The sequence below is a fragment of the Dromiciops gliroides genome, chromosome 5 (genome assembly GCF_019393635.1).
Source record: "Dromiciops gliroides isolate mDroGli1 chromosome 5, mDroGli1.pri, whole genome shotgun sequence".
NCBI classification, from domain to species: Eukaryota; Metazoa; Chordata; class Mammalia; order Microbiotheria; family Microbiotheriidae; genus Dromiciops; species Dromiciops gliroides.
The window spans coordinates 39,283,858-39,301,598 of NC_057865.1; the positions used below are offsets into that span (position 1 = coordinate 39,283,858).

The following is a 17,741-nucleotide window of genomic DNA, read 5'->3' on the forward strand; positions in this document are numbered from 1 at the left end:
TCTTGTCCAATGACCTCTTTTGAACATAAGAATACTGAGGCCCAAAGAGGATGAGAGTCTGGCAGAAGGTCATAGCTAATTACGGAGAGAGCTGCTATTACATTAGACCCCTCAGCCCTTCCTACTCAAATTCCAGTTCTCTTTCCTTGACCCTCATCTTGCCTCTTGGGAATTTAATATTTCATATTTTTAATAGCTTTATCAGTGGGAAGGAATATGGGGGCAGGGCTGTCTTTTTCTTTCTAAGCACTTTTCAAGACTAGAAAAATAAAAGGATTGGCTTTGTAATCTTGATATTATTTTTTTTTAATTTTTTTTTTTTTTAGTGAGGCAATTGGGGTTAAGTGACTTGCCCAGGGTCACACAGCTAGTAAGTGTTAAGTGTCTGAGGCCAGATTTGAACTCAGGTACTCCTGACTCCAGGGCTGGTGCTCTCTCCACTGCGCCACCTAGCTGCCCCTTGATGTTATCTTTTAATTAGTTGCTAATTAAATACCATCATGTTTCCCCAAGGAATCCGATGAACAGGCTTCTGGACATTTGATTGAATCTGAGCCCAGGGAAGAGAAGACACCAGTGGAGCTGCCCCTGACTCCTTCTCAGCCAGTCATCTCCCAGGGCTCTGCAGGACAGGAGCCAAGGCAGGAGGCGCCTTCAGAAAGACTGTCTACATATGAGCTAGAGGATCATGGTAAGGACTCAGCATTTTATTTGCAGTATAAGATATATTTTTAGAGCTGGAGGTGACCTTTGAGATCATCACATCCAACTCTCATTTTACAGGCAAGGAAGCCAAGGCTCATGCAGCTCGTTAGTGTCTGACTCTGAGACCAGAACCCTAGTTGTCAATCCATGCTGTTTCTCACCAATCGAAAACCATGAACGCTTTGTGGGGTACAGTGGTTTCCTGAACATCTTCTCAGAGAAACTCTGATGAATGTGGGAATTCAGTTTATTCTCAGTAGGGGGAGGGGGTTGGCTTATCTCTGATAAAAAGAACAGCACAGATCTCAGTTGGACTTATTTCCTTTTTTAAAAAACATTTTTATTTGTATTTATTTTTAATGAGCATGATTCATCTTTTCTCCATTCCACCTTCTTGACCTATACTCCCTTGGAAAAAAGAAAAAGGAAAAACAATCCTTGTAATGCATTGCACAGTCTTGCAAAACAAATTCTCGCTTTGGCCCTGTCCCAAACTGTGGTTCTCATTCTTATTCTGTGTATTTAATCCATTGCCTCTCTCTCAGTCAGGAGACCCTCTGGGATTATGATTGATCACTGTGTTGATTGGAGCACTTAACTCTTTCAGAATTATTCATTTTTATGGAGTCATTGTTATTGTCTAAGTTATTCTCCTGGTTCTGTTCACTTTACTCTGTATCAGTTCATATGAGTCTCCCCAAGCTTCTAAGAAATGATCCCTTTCTTCATTTCTTATAGCACAACAGTATTTTATTCCATTCATATACCACACTTTGCTCAGCCAATCACCACAGATTGAGGCATCTCCATCATGGTGGATAGCATTTGGGAAATGCTGGTCCTGGTGGGATGTGCCATGTAATAGAATTCTAATGCTGGGGGAGCGGCTCAGAACCTGGAAGCATGACACGCATCCGCATCTTTATTTTATCCTCTTTGAGAACGGTTTTCTATAACATCTATGCTTTTTAGAGAGACCAAGAAGTTTCTCTAAGTTAAATTTCTAACTAAAAATAAATAAAAAGAAAGGTAATAGGAAAAAAAGGGAACAAGTCTGATTGATATCTTTGGTCTTTTTATCACAGATAAGCCACTACCCTCCTCCCACTGCTAGTGGATAGTGAGCCAACCTCACAGCCGGGTTCAAGTCTTGTTTCTGGACATGGATATACGCACATACACGTACATACACACATGCATAATATAATATACACACACACAAATAACAGACACACACACACATATATACCCACTCCCACATATATGCACACACATACATATGTACACATATACACACATGCATATATACTTGTACATATGCACATGTATACACACATAAACGCACATACATATATATACACATACATATATACACATTGTATTTACTTTTCTGTGCAGGTTTACTCCAGTTGAACACATGTTCCTGAGGGCATGGATATTGTTTTTCCTTCTATTCCTGGTACCTAGTATTGTGCCTGACACATGGTAGACACTGAATAAGCCGTCTCAATTGAGTTAGAATGCAGTATATTCTGGAATCAAGGCACTGAACTAGATGTGTTCCTGTGGTCACGTGGTTCCTAACTTGTGACCATATTTCAAGGGCTTTTTACGTATCATTGCAAATGACAGGCTGTTTGCCCTGTTGGCTTTTGTCTCCATATTCCAATATAGTAATTACTGGAGTTTGGAGAGAAATAAATTGTTGGAGGGAATAGGTTATTAACGCAAGGGGAATCTGTCAACTTTCTGTTTCCATTGACTTTTCTTAAGCAAAAAACCCCCACAACAACATATTTAACTGAATGAAACCGAGAGAAATTAGAAGTATAATGGCATTAAGGAATCCATGAAATTGATCAGGATGAGAATAGAAGCTGTTGAAAATGGAATAGGAAATAATTTTTCCTTTTAAGAATTATAAAGTTGGTGTACAAGTGCCATGTCTGTAAGTATCCTAATTTAATTATGAGCATTCAGCTCATCCATTACCAAAGTCTGGGGAAGAAAACCCAAGTTTGGTTTGATAGTTAATTAGAATGATGAATAGTTACAAGCTTGTGAATGATTGTGTATCTCAAGCATGAAATGAGGCTTCTGCAAGCTAGGGAAATCTATAGCAGCCAATGGCCCTCCTTGTATCCCTTGCCTTTTGGGAAGGTTACTCTTCAGCCTGTTCCTCTGCCCAAGAGTGTTTTCCTTTGACCTGTCTATATGTATGTAAAAGGACTTTTTTGCCTTGATAATACCCTAAACCCTTTCTGGTTTGGGAAATCCTTTTCATCCTCACTTTACTTACTCCTTCTTTGGGGTTTCCCCTTCAGGCTTGTGAGTCAATTACAGGGGAAAATCATAGGATGAGGCTCGTGCATTTAAATTTGGGACACAGTAGGCAACAGTTGTTTCATTGCATCCCATTAGAGATCAAAGTAGCTGTTATAATCAAGTAAGACAGAGTCTTTAGAACTTTAAAGAAATCATAAATATTTAAATCCCTTTATAGATTGCTGCTGGCAATTGGTGCATTAATTTAAACAGACCCCTGAAATCAGTGTATCACCATTTCACTCTAGTCCTGTAGCGAATGGTTGCATTATGGAGATTTATTCCCTCCATGTTGGGAATGGGAGAGCTGCTGAGAAATCTGGAACTTAGGGGGTTAAAGCAGACTCAAATCATGGCTGCCATTATTCAGGAAGTGGCCTGTGACTCTCAGCTAGTTGACCTTGATGGCTGTCCCTTTGTGCTAGTCATTTCTTTTTTTTTTTTTTTAGTGAGGCAATTGGGGGTTAAGTGACTTGCCCAGGGTCACACAGCTAGTAAGTGTTAAGTGTCTGAGGCCGGATTTGAACTCAGGTACTCCTGACTCCAGGGCCGGTGCTCTATCCACTGCGCCATCTAGCTGCCCTGTGCTAGTCATTTCAATGACTCTTCAGGGCACATTCCCTGCTGACCGCCCCTTGCTCAATGGGAACTGTTGCCAAGCACTCAGAGGGTTAACACGTGTTCTACTTCTGGTGGGCCATGGAGCCTCTTGACTTTGGGGAGCTGTCTGAAACTGATATGACCTTTCCCAATAAAGCATCAACAAAAGAGTTTTGCTTGAAATGGGAAGCAAATGGCAGTTTTGACTTGAAGTGATGTACCTCAATTCTTTTTAGGGAGGGAAGGACCTAATACTAATCAGTGAGTCCAGTTCCCAGTCATGAGTTTATGGAGTGAAATCAGGAGGAGACAGGCAGTTGAGACAAGCTGGTAGGGAATGAAGATTGCCAAATAATGTTGTTAATCTTGGTTCCAGGCTGGGTAAAAGCAGAAAGTAGTGTTTCCAAGGCTTCTTTGGGGAAGAAAATTCATTCTTGAGAGATGATGGCTTAGACATTTTTATTTCCCTCCTCCACAGCAATACTCAATTCGTTCAGTTCAATAAGCATTCACTAAGTGCTTATGTACTACAAGGTCCTGTCATAGTTTATTGGAGAGGGAAGGGGAGAGGAGGGCTGTATAAAAACATGACAAAAACGGTTCCTTTCCCTCAAGTAAACTTATGTTCTAGGGTATTGGATACTCCGAGGATCATTTATTTAGAGCCTGAAGGAACAATCCAACCTTTTCAGTTTTGCCAGTAAGAAAACTGGGGATCCTAGAGGTGAAATGATTTAGCCCCCCAGGTTTCACATGTGGTAAGCAGAAAAAGGCAGAATCTAGTCCCTGGTCCTCTGACGTCCCAAGTCTAGTGGCTTTTCCACTCTACACCATTTACACCAATAAGTAAATATAATTTGAAGAGGGGAGAGGGATTACCAGCAACTATACAGGTTTACCTTGGAAACTGGTGCCTTCCCTGAGCCTCTGAGGGAGCCATGGATTCTAAGACTTGGCAGAGGTCAGGAGGGAGTGTGTTCCAGGGATCGGGGAGGGCGGCCTTTACAGAGGCAGGAAATAGAATGTTGTATTCAGAGACTGACAGGTAGTCAGGTTCAGCTGGAACACAGAATGTATGAATGGGGCATGTCTAAGGTTGTCTTCAAAGTACAGAAACTCAGAGCACTTAGAGACAAGTCCAGAGGTTCTTAGCTTTTTTTTTGTCATGGACTCCTTTGGCATACTGGTGAAGTCTAGGAGTCCTGTTTTCAGAATAATGTTTTTAGGTTCAAAAAATAAGATATATAGGATTGTTGAAATAAAGTTATCAACATACCTTTACAATTTTCAATTAAATGCTCTAAAGGGAGGAAGGATATCATGGATAAATTAAATCCATAGGTAATCCCCAAATCCTCTCTCTTCTTTTTTTGGTGGGCACAATGGGAGTTAGGTGACTTTGCCCAGGGGTCACACAGCTAGTAAGTGTTGAGTGTCTAGGCTAGATTTGAACTCAGGTCCTCCTGATCCATGGCCGGTGCTTATCCACTGCGACACCTACCTGCCCCCCCCTCCAACTCTTATTTTTCAAAATTTATTTTCCTTTAACATTTATTATTTATTTATTTTTAGCATTTGTTTTGAAAAAAAAATTATTTCTAAATTCTCTCCCTCATACCCCCTCTGAAGGCAAGAAATGTGATGTCAGTTATACATGTGAAATCATCTCAACTATTTCCATATTAATCATTTTGCAAAACAAAATGCAAGAAAAATAAAGAAAACTATTTTTGAATCTTCAGTCAGGCTCCATTAGTTCTTTCTCTGGAGGTAGATAACATTTTTCATCATAAGTCCTTTGGAATTTTCTTTGATCATTGGTATTGATCAGAATAGCTAGTCATTCACAGTTGATCATCTTACGATATCACTGTAGTTGTGTACAATGTTCTCCTGGTTCTGCTTACTTCACTTTACATCAGTTCATGTAAGACTTTCTGGGTTTTTCTGTTTACTTGTTTTTTTGGTGAGGCAATGAGGATTAAGTGATTTGCCCAAGGTCACACAGCTAGTAACTGTCAAATGTCTGAGGCTAGATTTGAACTCAGGTCCTCCTGAATTCAGGCTGGTGCTTTATCCACTGTGCCACCCAGCTGCCCCCATCCTGGGTTTTTCTGAAACCATCCTGCTCATCATGTCTTGTAGCACAGTTGCATTCCATAACAATCATATGCCACAGTTTGTTCAGTCATTCTCCAATTGATGGGCATTCCCCATAATTTCCAATTTTTTTGCCACCACAAAAAGAGCTGCCATAAATGTTTTTGCACATATAGGTCTTTTTCCTTTTTCTCTGATCTCTGACCTAGTATTGTTTTTGCTGGGTCAAGGAGTATGCACAGCTTTATAGCCCTTTGGGCATAGTTCTAAATTGTTCTTCAAAATTGTTGGATCAGATCACAACTCTACCCAACAGTACATTAGTGTCCCAATTTTTCCATATCCTCTCCAACATTTGTCATTTTCCTTTTCTGTCATATTGACCAGTCTGATAGGTGCGAGGTGGTATCTCAGAGTTGTTTTAATTTGCATTTGTCTAATCAATATGATTTGGAGTATTTTTTATATGACTATAAATAGTTTTGATTTCTTCTTCTGAAAACTGCCTGTTTATATTTTCTGACCACTTGCCAATTGGGGAATGATTCATATTCTTTTTTTTTTTTGGTGAGGCAATTGGGGTTAAGTGACTTACCTAGGGTCACACAGCTAGTAAGTGTTAAGTGTTTGAGGCCGGGATTGAACTCAGGTCCTCCTAACTCCAGGGTCGGTGCTCTATCCACTGCGCCACCTAGCTGCCCCAATGATTCGTATTCTTACAAAATTGACACAGTTCTCTATATATTTGAGAAATTAGGCCTTTATCAGAAAACATGCTATAAAAATCTCCCCCACCCCCATTTTCTGCTTTTCCTCTGATCTTGGATGCATTGATTTTGTTTGTCTGAAAACTTTTAAATTTAATCAAAGTATTGATTTTTTTTTTTTTTTGGTGAGGCAATTGAGGTCAAGTGACTTTCCCAGGGTCACACAGAAAATTATTGATTTATACCCCATGAGTCTTCTCTTATCCATATATTTAAGAGTTAAAATTTTACATGCTCTCCTAATTTGTTTATGATATTATCCTTTATGTCTAAATCATGTACCTATTTTGGACTTTATCTTGGGATATGATGTGATATATTGGTCTATACCTAGTTTTTTGCCAAACTGCTTTCCAATCTTCCCAGCAATTTTTGTCAAATAGTAAGTTTTTGCCCCCAAAAGCTTGGATCGTTTGAATTTATAAAACATTAGATCACTATGGGTCAGTTTACTACCATCTTTATTCCATTGATCCATCACTCTGTTCCTTAGCCATTACCAGAATTTTTTTTGTTGATTACCACTTTGTAATACAGTTTGAAATCTGGTATTGCTAGGTCACCTTCTTCACATTTTTTCATTGATTCCCTTGATATTCTTGACCTTTTGTTTTTCCAGATAAGTGTTGTTATTCTTTCTAGCTCTATAAAATAATTTTTGGTAATTTCACTGGTATGGCACTGAATATGTAAATTAATTTAGGAAGAATTGCCATTTTTATTATATTTTCTCAGCCTGTCCATGAGCAGTTGATATTTTTCTATTTGTTTAGATTCTGACTTTCTGTGAAAAGTGTTTTGTAATTGTGTTCATGTAGTTCCTGGGTTTGTCTTGGCAAACAGACTATTAAGTAGTTTATATTGTCTGCAATTATCTTAAATGGAATTTCTCTTTTTACCTCTTCCTGCTAGAATTTTTGGTAATATGTAAAAATGCTGATGATTTATGACTAATGATTTTATATCCTGCAACTTTTCCAAATTTGTTCATTGTTTCAACTAGTTTTTTTTGGGTTGTTTCTCTTGGATTTTCTAAGTATACCATTGTATTATTTGCAAAGTGAGAAATTTTGTTTCATTATTATCCGTTTTTATTCTTTCAACTTCTTTTTCCTTGTCTTATTGCTGTTGTTAACATTTCTAGTACAATATTAAATAATAGTGTTGATAATTGGCATCCTTACTTCACTCCTGATCTTATTGGGAAGTCTTCTAGTTTGTCCTCATTACAGATGGTGTTTGCTCATGGTTTTAGATAGATACTACTTATTTTTAAGGAAAAGCTTCATTTATTCCTATGCTTTCTAGTGTGTTTTTTAACTAGGAATGAGTGTTGTATTTTGTCAAAAGCCTTTTCTGTATCTATTGAGATAATCAGTTTTTATTTGTTTTTCTTATTGATATGGTAAGTTGTTCTGATAGTTTTCCTTAATATTGAACCAGCCCTGCATTTCTGGTATAAATCACACCTAGTCATAATGTATAATTTTTGTAATATATTGCTATATTCTCCTTGCTAATATTTTATTTAAAAAATTTTTGTATCAATTAGGGGAGTTGGTCTATAGTTATATCTATGTAAATACTCATTGATTTACCTTAGATTGTCAGATTTATTAGCAATATAATTGGGCAAAATAGGTCCTAATAATTGTATAAATTTCATCTTTATTGGTGATGTAGTTACCCTTTTCATGTTTGATATTGGTAATTTGTTTTTCTTCTTTCTTTTTTTCCTTTATATTATCTCTCTTTGATCTATTTTCAGGTCATTCCCCCCCAATGAGATATTTAACATTTTCTTCTATTTTTTCATTCTTTTGACTGTTATCTTGTTGTTTTCTTGATGTTTCATGGAATCATTTGCCTCCACTTGTTCATATCTAATCTTTAAGGAATTCTTTTCTTTCTTTTTAAAAAAATAATTATTTTCTTCAGTGAGCTTTTGTAATTCTTTCCCATTTTTCCAATTTTTTTAGGAGTTCTTTACTTCAGTGAGTTTTGTATCTCTTTTTACCATTTGGCTAATTCTTTTTTAAGGTGTTATTCAGTATTTTTTGTGCCTTTTACTCTTCATAATTTTCTTGCAATCCGTCATTTCTTTTTTCCAATTTTTACTCTGCCTCTCTTATTTAATTTAAAAAATTCCTTCTGAGCTCTTCTAGGACTTCTTGTTGGCTTGTGTCCAGTTCACTTTTTTTTTTTTTTTTGCATTGAGGCTTTGCTTGTAGCTGTTTTGACATTGAGATCTCTTCTGGATTTGTGTATTTCTCTTCTCTGTCCCATTGTAACTTTTTATGGTCAGGTTCTTTTTTGTTTGTTGCTCATTTTTCCAGTTGATTTTTTTTTTTTACTTTTAACGTTTGTTCAAAGTTGGGCTCTCCTCTAGGGTGGGAGAGGGGCACTGTCCTTAACTTAAAGTGTTTTTCATGCTACTATTTTCAAAGCTGGTCCTGGGGGGATATAATTTTTCAGTGCTTCCAATTTGTATGATCCAAGAAGAGGTGTGGGTCACTGCTCTCCTAACTTAAGCTCTGGTCTTTACCCAGGAAGGGACCTTGTTCCCCTGCTGTTGCAATTGCTGGTTCTCCTCTTGCTCTGGAACTGTGACCAGGTCCCCAGTTTTTCTGTGGCCACAAGTGCTAGTTCTGCTGTTCTGCCTTGGAACTGACACCAGGGCCCCTTGCTCCTTGTGAGTGACCATAGCATTCTCCTTCATTCTAGAACTGTAACTTGAAACTGCATTCTGGGCAATAGAACCTTGTTCCAGACCAGCAAATTTAATTTATCTCTCTTTGAGAGATCTTTGGAGGGTCCTCCTGTAATCTTTTTCTGACCGGTTGTCCTACCCTTACTCTCTGTGCACTGAGAAGCTGCTTTTGTAGCTGCCTCTTTGGCCTGCTGCTGGTGTTGCAGTGGTGTGTGCTGTACTTTGGACAGACCACCACTCTGCTGTCTTAGACTTTCTCCTGCTGACCTCCTAATTGTGCTCAGCTGGAAAAAAATGTCTCACCCCTGACCTTTTGTTGGCTTTGCTGCTCAGAATCTGATAAATTGCTATTTTAAAGTTATTTGGAGAGGAATGTTGGGAGAGTCCAGCTGAATTACTGCCAGACCTCCACCATTTTGACTCTCCCTCCTAACCCCTTTTTTAGCCAAGCCATTTACTAGAGCTCTTAGGAGACAGAAAAATTGACTGATTTTTTCATGCCCTTTTTACTATTATCTAATTTTTAGTGAAGATCCTAAGAAATGGGGGAAATGGTTCTATAGCTGATTAATATTACACTACCATTTTTCTGATTATGCACAAATTAAGCTGGATATGGATGAGTTTAAATCACAGTGAACTACACTTTTGAATTCTAACCAAATTAACTTCTCCTGGATATGTCTTACATTTTTCTTTCTGCATTGAATTCACCAAATGTTTGCTAAATGTGCTAGGCTCTGGGTGAGATACAGAGTTTAGGGACGTAAAGCAATGAAACCTAAAGAATTTCAAAGAGGAATAAGACATGCCCAGATCAATATTCCTACAAAATAGCATGTTTATTGTTCTTTTTCAAGAATGAAGGACATTTGGTACCTAGGTGGTGCAGTGGATAAAGCACCAGCTCTGCATTCAGGAGGACCTGAGTACAAATCTGGCCTCAGACACTTGACACTTACTAGCTGTGTGACCCTGGGCAAATCACTTAACCCCCATTGCCCCACAAAAAAGAAAAAAAAAGAATGAAGGACAAACAACAGCAACATGGAAGTGCTTAAGAGACTTTCAGAGATGAGGCCTGATGGGAAAGTTCATTACCTAATAGAGATGATTGAGAAGTAGGATGGCATCAGATGTGGAGAGCTTTGAAAGCCTGGCAAAGAAGGTCAAGCTTTATTTAGTTGGTAATAAGCCACCATTAAAGAGTTTGGAGCAGAATGATCACCATAGTAAAATATCATGAGCTGCAGGTATTATTATTGCCTTTTTGCAGATGAGAAAATTGAGGCTTAGAAAGGTTTGGCGGCTAGTAGTACAGTGGATAGAGCACCCGGCCCTGGAGTCAGGAGTACCTGAGTTCAAATCCAGTCTCAGACAGTTAACACTTACTGGCTGTGTGACCCTAGGCAAGTCACTTAACCCCAATTGCCTCACAAATTTAAAAAAAAAAAAAAAAGAAAGAAAGATTTGGTGACTTGTTCATGATTGCATCATGTTCCACCTCACCCAGCTCATCTTCTAGGGTAGTTTATCCTTCAGGAAACAGCTCGGAGCAGTGACACAGGGCTCAAAAGGGCATTAAGAATCCTCAAAAAATGGGGCAGCTAGATGGCGCTGTGGATAGAGCACCGGCCTTGGAGTCAGGAGTACCTGAGTTCAAATCTGGCCTCAGACACTTAAACACTTACTGGCTGTGTGACCCTGGGCAAGTCACTTAACCCCAATTGCCTCACCAAAAAAAAAAAAAAAAAAAGTAAAAAAGAATCCTCAAAAATGAAGACAGATATTTCCCTATTTGTCTTATATAGATAGCTTGTTTTTACATTGTTATTTTATGTGGTCATCTCTCCCCATTAACTGTGAGCTTCTTGAGGGGTGGGGGCTGTCTTTTGCTTTTTTTGTATTTCCAGTGCTTAGCACGTGCATGGGTGCATAGAAGCACTTCATAAATAGTTATTGACTGAATCATTGACATCAAATATTAAAACGTACAGCTATGTTTAGGAAAGAATTTGAAGATTTAGCCAATGAACTAGCTCCAAAGGGACATCTCAGACCGGAGTATATTTATACCCACAAGGAAATCTAATGCTACTGGTGTGCAGAAGTACCCAGTGCCTAATTTAGCATACTACATACAGTCTTATAGATTCACAGATTGTCAGAGCTAGAAGGAAGAGATCTTTTATTCTGTTGCACTAATTTTACAGCTAAAGAGATGACACAGGTCAGCCTGATGGACTGAATCAATAAGATGAAATTTAACAGGGATTCATGTAAAGGCACTTCACAGGTTCAAGGGGAAATGGTCCTGGTTAGCAGTTTGTATGAAAAAGATCTGGACACTTAAGTGGACTGCAAGCTATGAGCCAGCAGGATGATTAGATTTTTAAAAAGGAACTTGAAAGGGCTTCACACCTAAGTGAGATCACACCAGAGAGCATCACAGGGTCACATGATGGTTTCTTCTTCCTGCTTTGCCAAGAAATGAGAGAAGACACTAGAAGTCAAAAAGGGACACAGCAGGGGCCTCCAACCAACCAAGAAAGGTAGGAAGGCCAGTAAGGCTGTCTCTTATTAGCATTATCAGTTAATCAGAATGAATAGTCCCAACTTAAGTCAAATCAACAAGCATTTACTGAGCCCATGTTGTGTGTTCAGTCACATCCTACTCTTCATGACCCCAGTTGGGGGTTTTCTTGGCAAAGATACTGGAGTGGTTTGCCTGCTTATTTACAGATGAGGAAACTGAGGCAGACAGGGTTAAGTGACTTTCCAGGGTCAAACAGCTAGTAATCAGCCGAGGCCAGATTTGAACTCAGTAAGAGGAGTCTTCCTGTTGAGGGCTAGACACTGTGCTAAACACTATGGATAGAAAGAAAGGTAAAAGGTGCTTGGGGGCAGAGCCAAGATGGCAGAGGAAAGGCAGTAACCTCTCAGTGTTCCCAACACAATCACACCAAAAACCTCCAAATAATACATAAGACAATTTTTGGAGCAGCAGAACCCACAAAAGGAGGGGGTGAGATCAATTTCCAGCCAAAGACAGCTTAGAAGCTCAGCAGGAAAGGTCTGTTATACCGGGGTGAGAATGGAGCCATGCCCTGTGTCTGCACTGACACAGATCCAGTCCCAAGCAACCCATGCCAGAAAAAGAGACCTCCAGAGCCTCTGAATCAGCTGCAGCTCATGGTCTGGTGAGAAGGTTGAGTGGTTGGCCAGGAGGAGATTACAGGGGGCTCTGCTGGCACTGAGGCAGAACTTGGTGTCTTGCCTGTGCTGGGAACCAGGAAGTAGTCTTGAATGGCAGTGCCTAGGTGGCAGAGGGATATAGGGCTTGTCCAGACCTTGCAACCACAGTGAAAACAGAATTTTGTTTCTAGATTAAAGAGAAAGCAAGCCTGGGGCTATTTACAGACCAAAGCACAGGCCCGGCAAGTGGAGAACCTGCCTCTTCCTTAAATCGTACCACCTGGGAGCCCCAGGAGCTTGGGACAGTGAATCCTGAAACAGTGTTCCACTTTAAGAAAGGAGTTAAAAGTCCAAGATAGAAGCTAGCAATATGAAGTCAGAAAAAAAAGTGGACCATAGAAAGTTTCTTTGATGACATGAAGATCAAAATATACCCTCAGAAGAAGTTAACAAAGTCAGGCCATGGAAGTACTCAAAAAGGACTTTGAAGATAAAGTACGAGAGGTAGAGGGAAAAAATGAGAGTGATGCAGGAAGTCATGAAAAAAAATCAACAGTTTGAAAAGCCAAATGGAAAAGCTTTCTGAAAGAAAATAATTGCTTAAGAATTAGGATTGAAGAAATGGAAGATAATGACTTTATGAGAAACCAAGACACAATAAAGCAAATCCAAATGAATGAAAAAAATAGAGGGTATTATGAAATATCTCCTTGGAAAAACAGCTGACCTGGAAAATAGATACAGGAGAAATAATTTGAAAAATTTTGGGACTACCCCCATGATAAAAAAAAAAAAAAAAAGCTTAGACATCATTTTCCAAGAGATTGTCGGGGAAAATTGCCCCTGGTATTCTAGAAGCAGAAGGTAAAATAAAAATGGAAAGAATCCACCAATCACCTCCTGAAAGAGATCCTAACATGAAAACTTCCAGGAATATTATAGCTAAATTCCAGAGCTCCCAAGTCAAGGAGAAAATATTGCAAGCAGCCAGAAAGAAACAATTCAAGTACTGTGGAGCCACAGTTAGGATAACACAAGATCTAGCAGGTTCTATGTTAAAGGACCAGAGGGCATGGAATATGATATTCTGGAGGTCAAACTAATTGGGATTACAACTAAAAATCACCTACCCAGAAAAACTGATTATAATCTTTCAGGGGGGAAAAATGGGACTTGAATGAAAAGAGGACTTCAGTTATTTTTGATGAAAAGACCTAAACTGAATAGAAAATTTGACTTTCAGATACAAGATAAAACGGTAAACAGGAAAAAGAAATTAAGAGGAATGTTTAAAAGGTTAAACTGTTTACATTCCTACTTGGGAAGATGATACGTCTAATTCATAACAACTTGCTCAGTATTAGGGCAGCTGAGAGGAATAAATTTAGACAGAGGGAACAGGTGGGAATTGATTATAAAGGGATAATACCTGTAAATCATTTATTTCTTATTTATCTTTTCTTGTGGGGCAGTTGGGGTTGGGTGGCATATCCAGGGTTGCACAGTTGGGGAGTGTCATATCTGAGGCTGAATTTGGGCTTGGGTCCTTCTGGGTCATGGAGGGTACTTTTTCCACTGTGTCACCTAGCTACCCCATGATGACATCTTTAACATAAAATTAAGGGGTGAGAGGGTTGCACTGGGATAAAGGGAAAGGGAGAGGTGGAATGGGGTAAAATATCTCATATAAAAGAATCAAGAAAAAGCTTATGGAGTGGAGGGGAAGATGGGGGAGGTGCAGGGGAGTGAATGAGCCTTACTCTCAGCAGATTTGGCTCAAAGAGGGAATAACATACACATTCAAGTGGGTATAATATTATATCTTGTCCTGTGGGGAAGTGGGGGGAGGGATGAAGGAAGAGAGGGCAGATTTGGGAGGCGCAGTCAGAAGCAAAACACTTTTGAGGAGGGATAGGGTAAAAGAAGATAGAAAATAGAGTAAATATCATGGGGAGTGAATAGGATGGAGGGAAACATAGTTAGCAGCAGTAACTGGGAAAAAAAATGGAAACAGAGGCAAGAGCAATATGAGGATGATGCTAGTGGTGGTTGTGGTGGTCTTGATGATAACGGTACTTACTTTTCTGGGCTATTGTGAAGAAAATTATTTGTCAGGTATAAGGTACTATATAAATGTTAGCTATTATTGTTGTTGCAATAATCAACCTCATGGATGTTTTGTAAGGAAATCTCCCTTTAAAGTACAATATAAATGTAGTTTACTATGAGAAAAAAGATGAGCAGGATACTATCAGAAAAACCTAGAAAGACATGAGCTGATGCAAACTGAAACGTGCTGTATACAAAATAACAGCAATATTGTAAGATGATTTGCTGTGAATGACTTAGTTATTTTCAGCAGTGCAATGATTCAAGACAACTCTAAAGGACTTATGAAAAATGCAATCCATTTACAGAGAAAGAACTGATGGTACCTGAATACAGATGGAAGTATATTTTGTTGTTGTTAGTTCCTTTTTCTAAAGTTTTTTTTGTCTGCTATATTTTACATGATTGCACATGTATAACTTATATTGAATTGTTTGAGTTCTTAAGGGGAGGATAGACAGGATGGATGAGAATTTGGAACACAAAATTTTAAAATCGATGTCACCAATTTGTTTTTTACATGTCAGGTTGGGGGAAATTCCAAATAAATAAATAAATAAGAAACCTTTGCTAGAAAAAACAAGCGCACTTATGTTGACAATTTACTCCAACTTGAGTTATGTCTTATGATTCCTATATGCAGTGTGGATTATGTTACTAAATTTAAAATGTTTCATGGTTCCCGCTAAATTACAAGGATATTTATAGACCAAGTCTTGAATTTTTAAAGCAAAGCTATTCAAATGATATGAATTGGATGTAATAAGAATTGGAATTATCCCTCAAAACTGTGGCACAGTACTAGAATGAGTCAAGAAGACCTGTCTCAGACTCTTACTAGCTGTGTGACCTGGGACAAGTCATTTCACCTCTTTGTGACTCCATTTCCTCATCTGCAAAATGAGGAGACTGGACTTGGTGGTCCCCAAAAACTCTAAATCTGTGATGTTACAATCCTTAAGTCTTGTCTTATGTTAGAGGGAAAGATGAAAATTGTGAGCATCTGAGAAAGGAAACTATATAGCATCCATAATACTTCGATATGGAAAGATATCTTTTTTTTCCTCATTATTTAAATTCACTGATCTCAAAGCCAGGGTGGACCTGCAGATGCTGTGTAGTGCTGCAGTTCTCAAAGTGTGGTATGGGAAACGTGGCGGGGTCCCCAAGATGCTTCCAAACAGCCACAAGATCACAGTTATTTTAGGAATCATACTGAGATGTTTTCCTTTCTAATACTTTAATATGAATTTAACTCACATAAACTAAAGCTCTTTGGCGTCCTTGACCTTCTCACAAGCATAAAGGGATCTTGAGACCCAAAAGTTTGAGAACTGCTGATCTAGCCTGACTTATTGCTGTTTCCTACTTGTATCACTTCAGAGCTTTCTTTTAACTTTATTGCTCAAGTGTGGCTTAATAAGTCTATCCTGACATAGAAAAGTTATATTATCTACTCAGTGAAATGAGGTCCATCTTTGTAAGGCTAAGTAAGACTGGGAGAGGACTTTTAAGGCACATTTACAGAATCTCTGACTTTGTGTCCATGAAGATCAATTTTCCATCCTTGATGAGGTTCCCTCCCTCAGCACTGCTCCCTGCCCCACCCCCAGATATATACATAAAGTAAAAATGGAATCTGACTTAGTGTCATAAACCAGGCTTTTCCTTTTAACTTGTTTTCAGTCATATTGCCCATGTTTTAGCTGGAAGAAATGAATTTCGAATTGATTTTTTGTTGGCCCTTGTCATTATAACTCTTTTAATTTCTCTTTGGCTGTGGCTTGTCTGTTATAAGAATATCTCTAGTTCAAAAGCCACTCATTTCAGCCTCAATTTCTCTGTATAGTATTAGTGAATCCAGAAGACAAAGCAAGCTCAGAGAAAGGACACTGGGACATCCTTTGTAGGAAATAATCTGTTTTGGCAGGCACTACAATATACAGCTATGAGAAGAAGAAAAGTCTTGTGAATTAGGGGGTCACCTAGAGCATTTTGTCTCTCATTGGAGATGGTCATAACATAAAGCCACAAGCAGTGCAATAGAATGAGTACTGAATTCTAGAATTAGAAAACTTTGGATTAAAACTTTACCTCTGCTACTTCTGGGACTTGAGCCTCATTTTCTTCATTTATAAATAAGAGTCTTGGAAAATGTCCTCTGAGATTCCTTACCACTCTTTATCTACGACTCTGTGATTCTGAGGTACCTGAAAAGGAACAAAACAAAACGTGGCAACATGAATTCTTGATTCCATTCCCGAACAGCTGGGTTAAAAAAACAAACAACAAACCTATGTGTGATCTTTCTCCTTGCTTTTGCTATCAAAGGAAGCTTTTTTCATTTGTGTTTTCCCTAATTTCAAGATGCTGCTACACAGTGGATAAGCTACAACCTTTGGCTTCAACTCTGTGCTCCATCACTTGGCCATGTTTTTGGTCAACAGGTTTCTCTGAACTAATCTGTAAAATGGAGATAGTGACATACTAGCTCCTTCATAGAGTTGTAGTGCTGTATAAATTGACAAGTGCTCTACATATAGGAGCTATGATAATTTTCTCTGTAGGAGATCTAGTTCTTTGGATCTTGCAAAGTACTTTGTACCCACCAGTACCATATTCCAGTCTGCATTATAATTATTGTAAAATAGAAAGGCTAGGGGACCTTTGCAGCAGGAAGGAAGGGCCATTGAGGGACCTCTACAATTTGTCCCCAGCATAGTTTTGTTCTGTCGACTCTGAGCCTACTATTCTAACACTCCTTTTTGCATTGACCAAGTGTGTCCCCAGAGGGGCAACTGGCTATCGCTTCCCCCAGAATTCTAGAAGTAATCCTGAGAGGTTGGGGGGGGATGTTTTTTCTACTTTTAGTTCACAAGTCCCCAACAGTGTAAGTCCTCCATTGATTATCAATTGCCTAAATTAGCTAGCCAGGCTTAATTAGCTTTTAGAAATAGGTATTTTTTAAAGTATTATTTTCCAGTTACATATTGCATATAAGGATAGTTTTCAACATTCGTTTTCACTGGATTTTTAGTTCTAAATTTTTTTTTCTCCCCTCCCCTCCCTTCTCCCCAAGATGGAAAGCAGTCTGATATAGGTTGTATACATACAATCAACTTAAACATATTTCTACATTAGTGATCTTGTGAAAGAAGAATCAGAGTACAAAGGAAAAACCTCAAACAAGAAGGAAAAAAACCAGTCCAACAGTATGGTTCAATCTACAT

At 38.7% G+C, this 17,741-nt stretch overlaps 1 protein-coding gene across 5 annotated transcripts in view; it reads left to right on the forward strand.

Annotated features, from left to right (window-relative positions):
• NEK11 (NIMA related kinase 11) overlaps window positions 1-17,741 on the forward strand; it is a 277,182-nt gene that overhangs the window by 142,278 nt on the left and 117,163 nt on the right. For all 5 annotated transcript variants that reach the window (XM_043968528.1, XM_043968529.1, XM_043968526.1 and 2 more), the window contains one exon: window positions 514-691. In XM_043968528.1, the coding sequence (XP_043824463.1) occupies window positions 514-691 (178 nt within the window). The remainder of the gene's footprint in view (window positions 1-513; window positions 692-17,741) is intronic.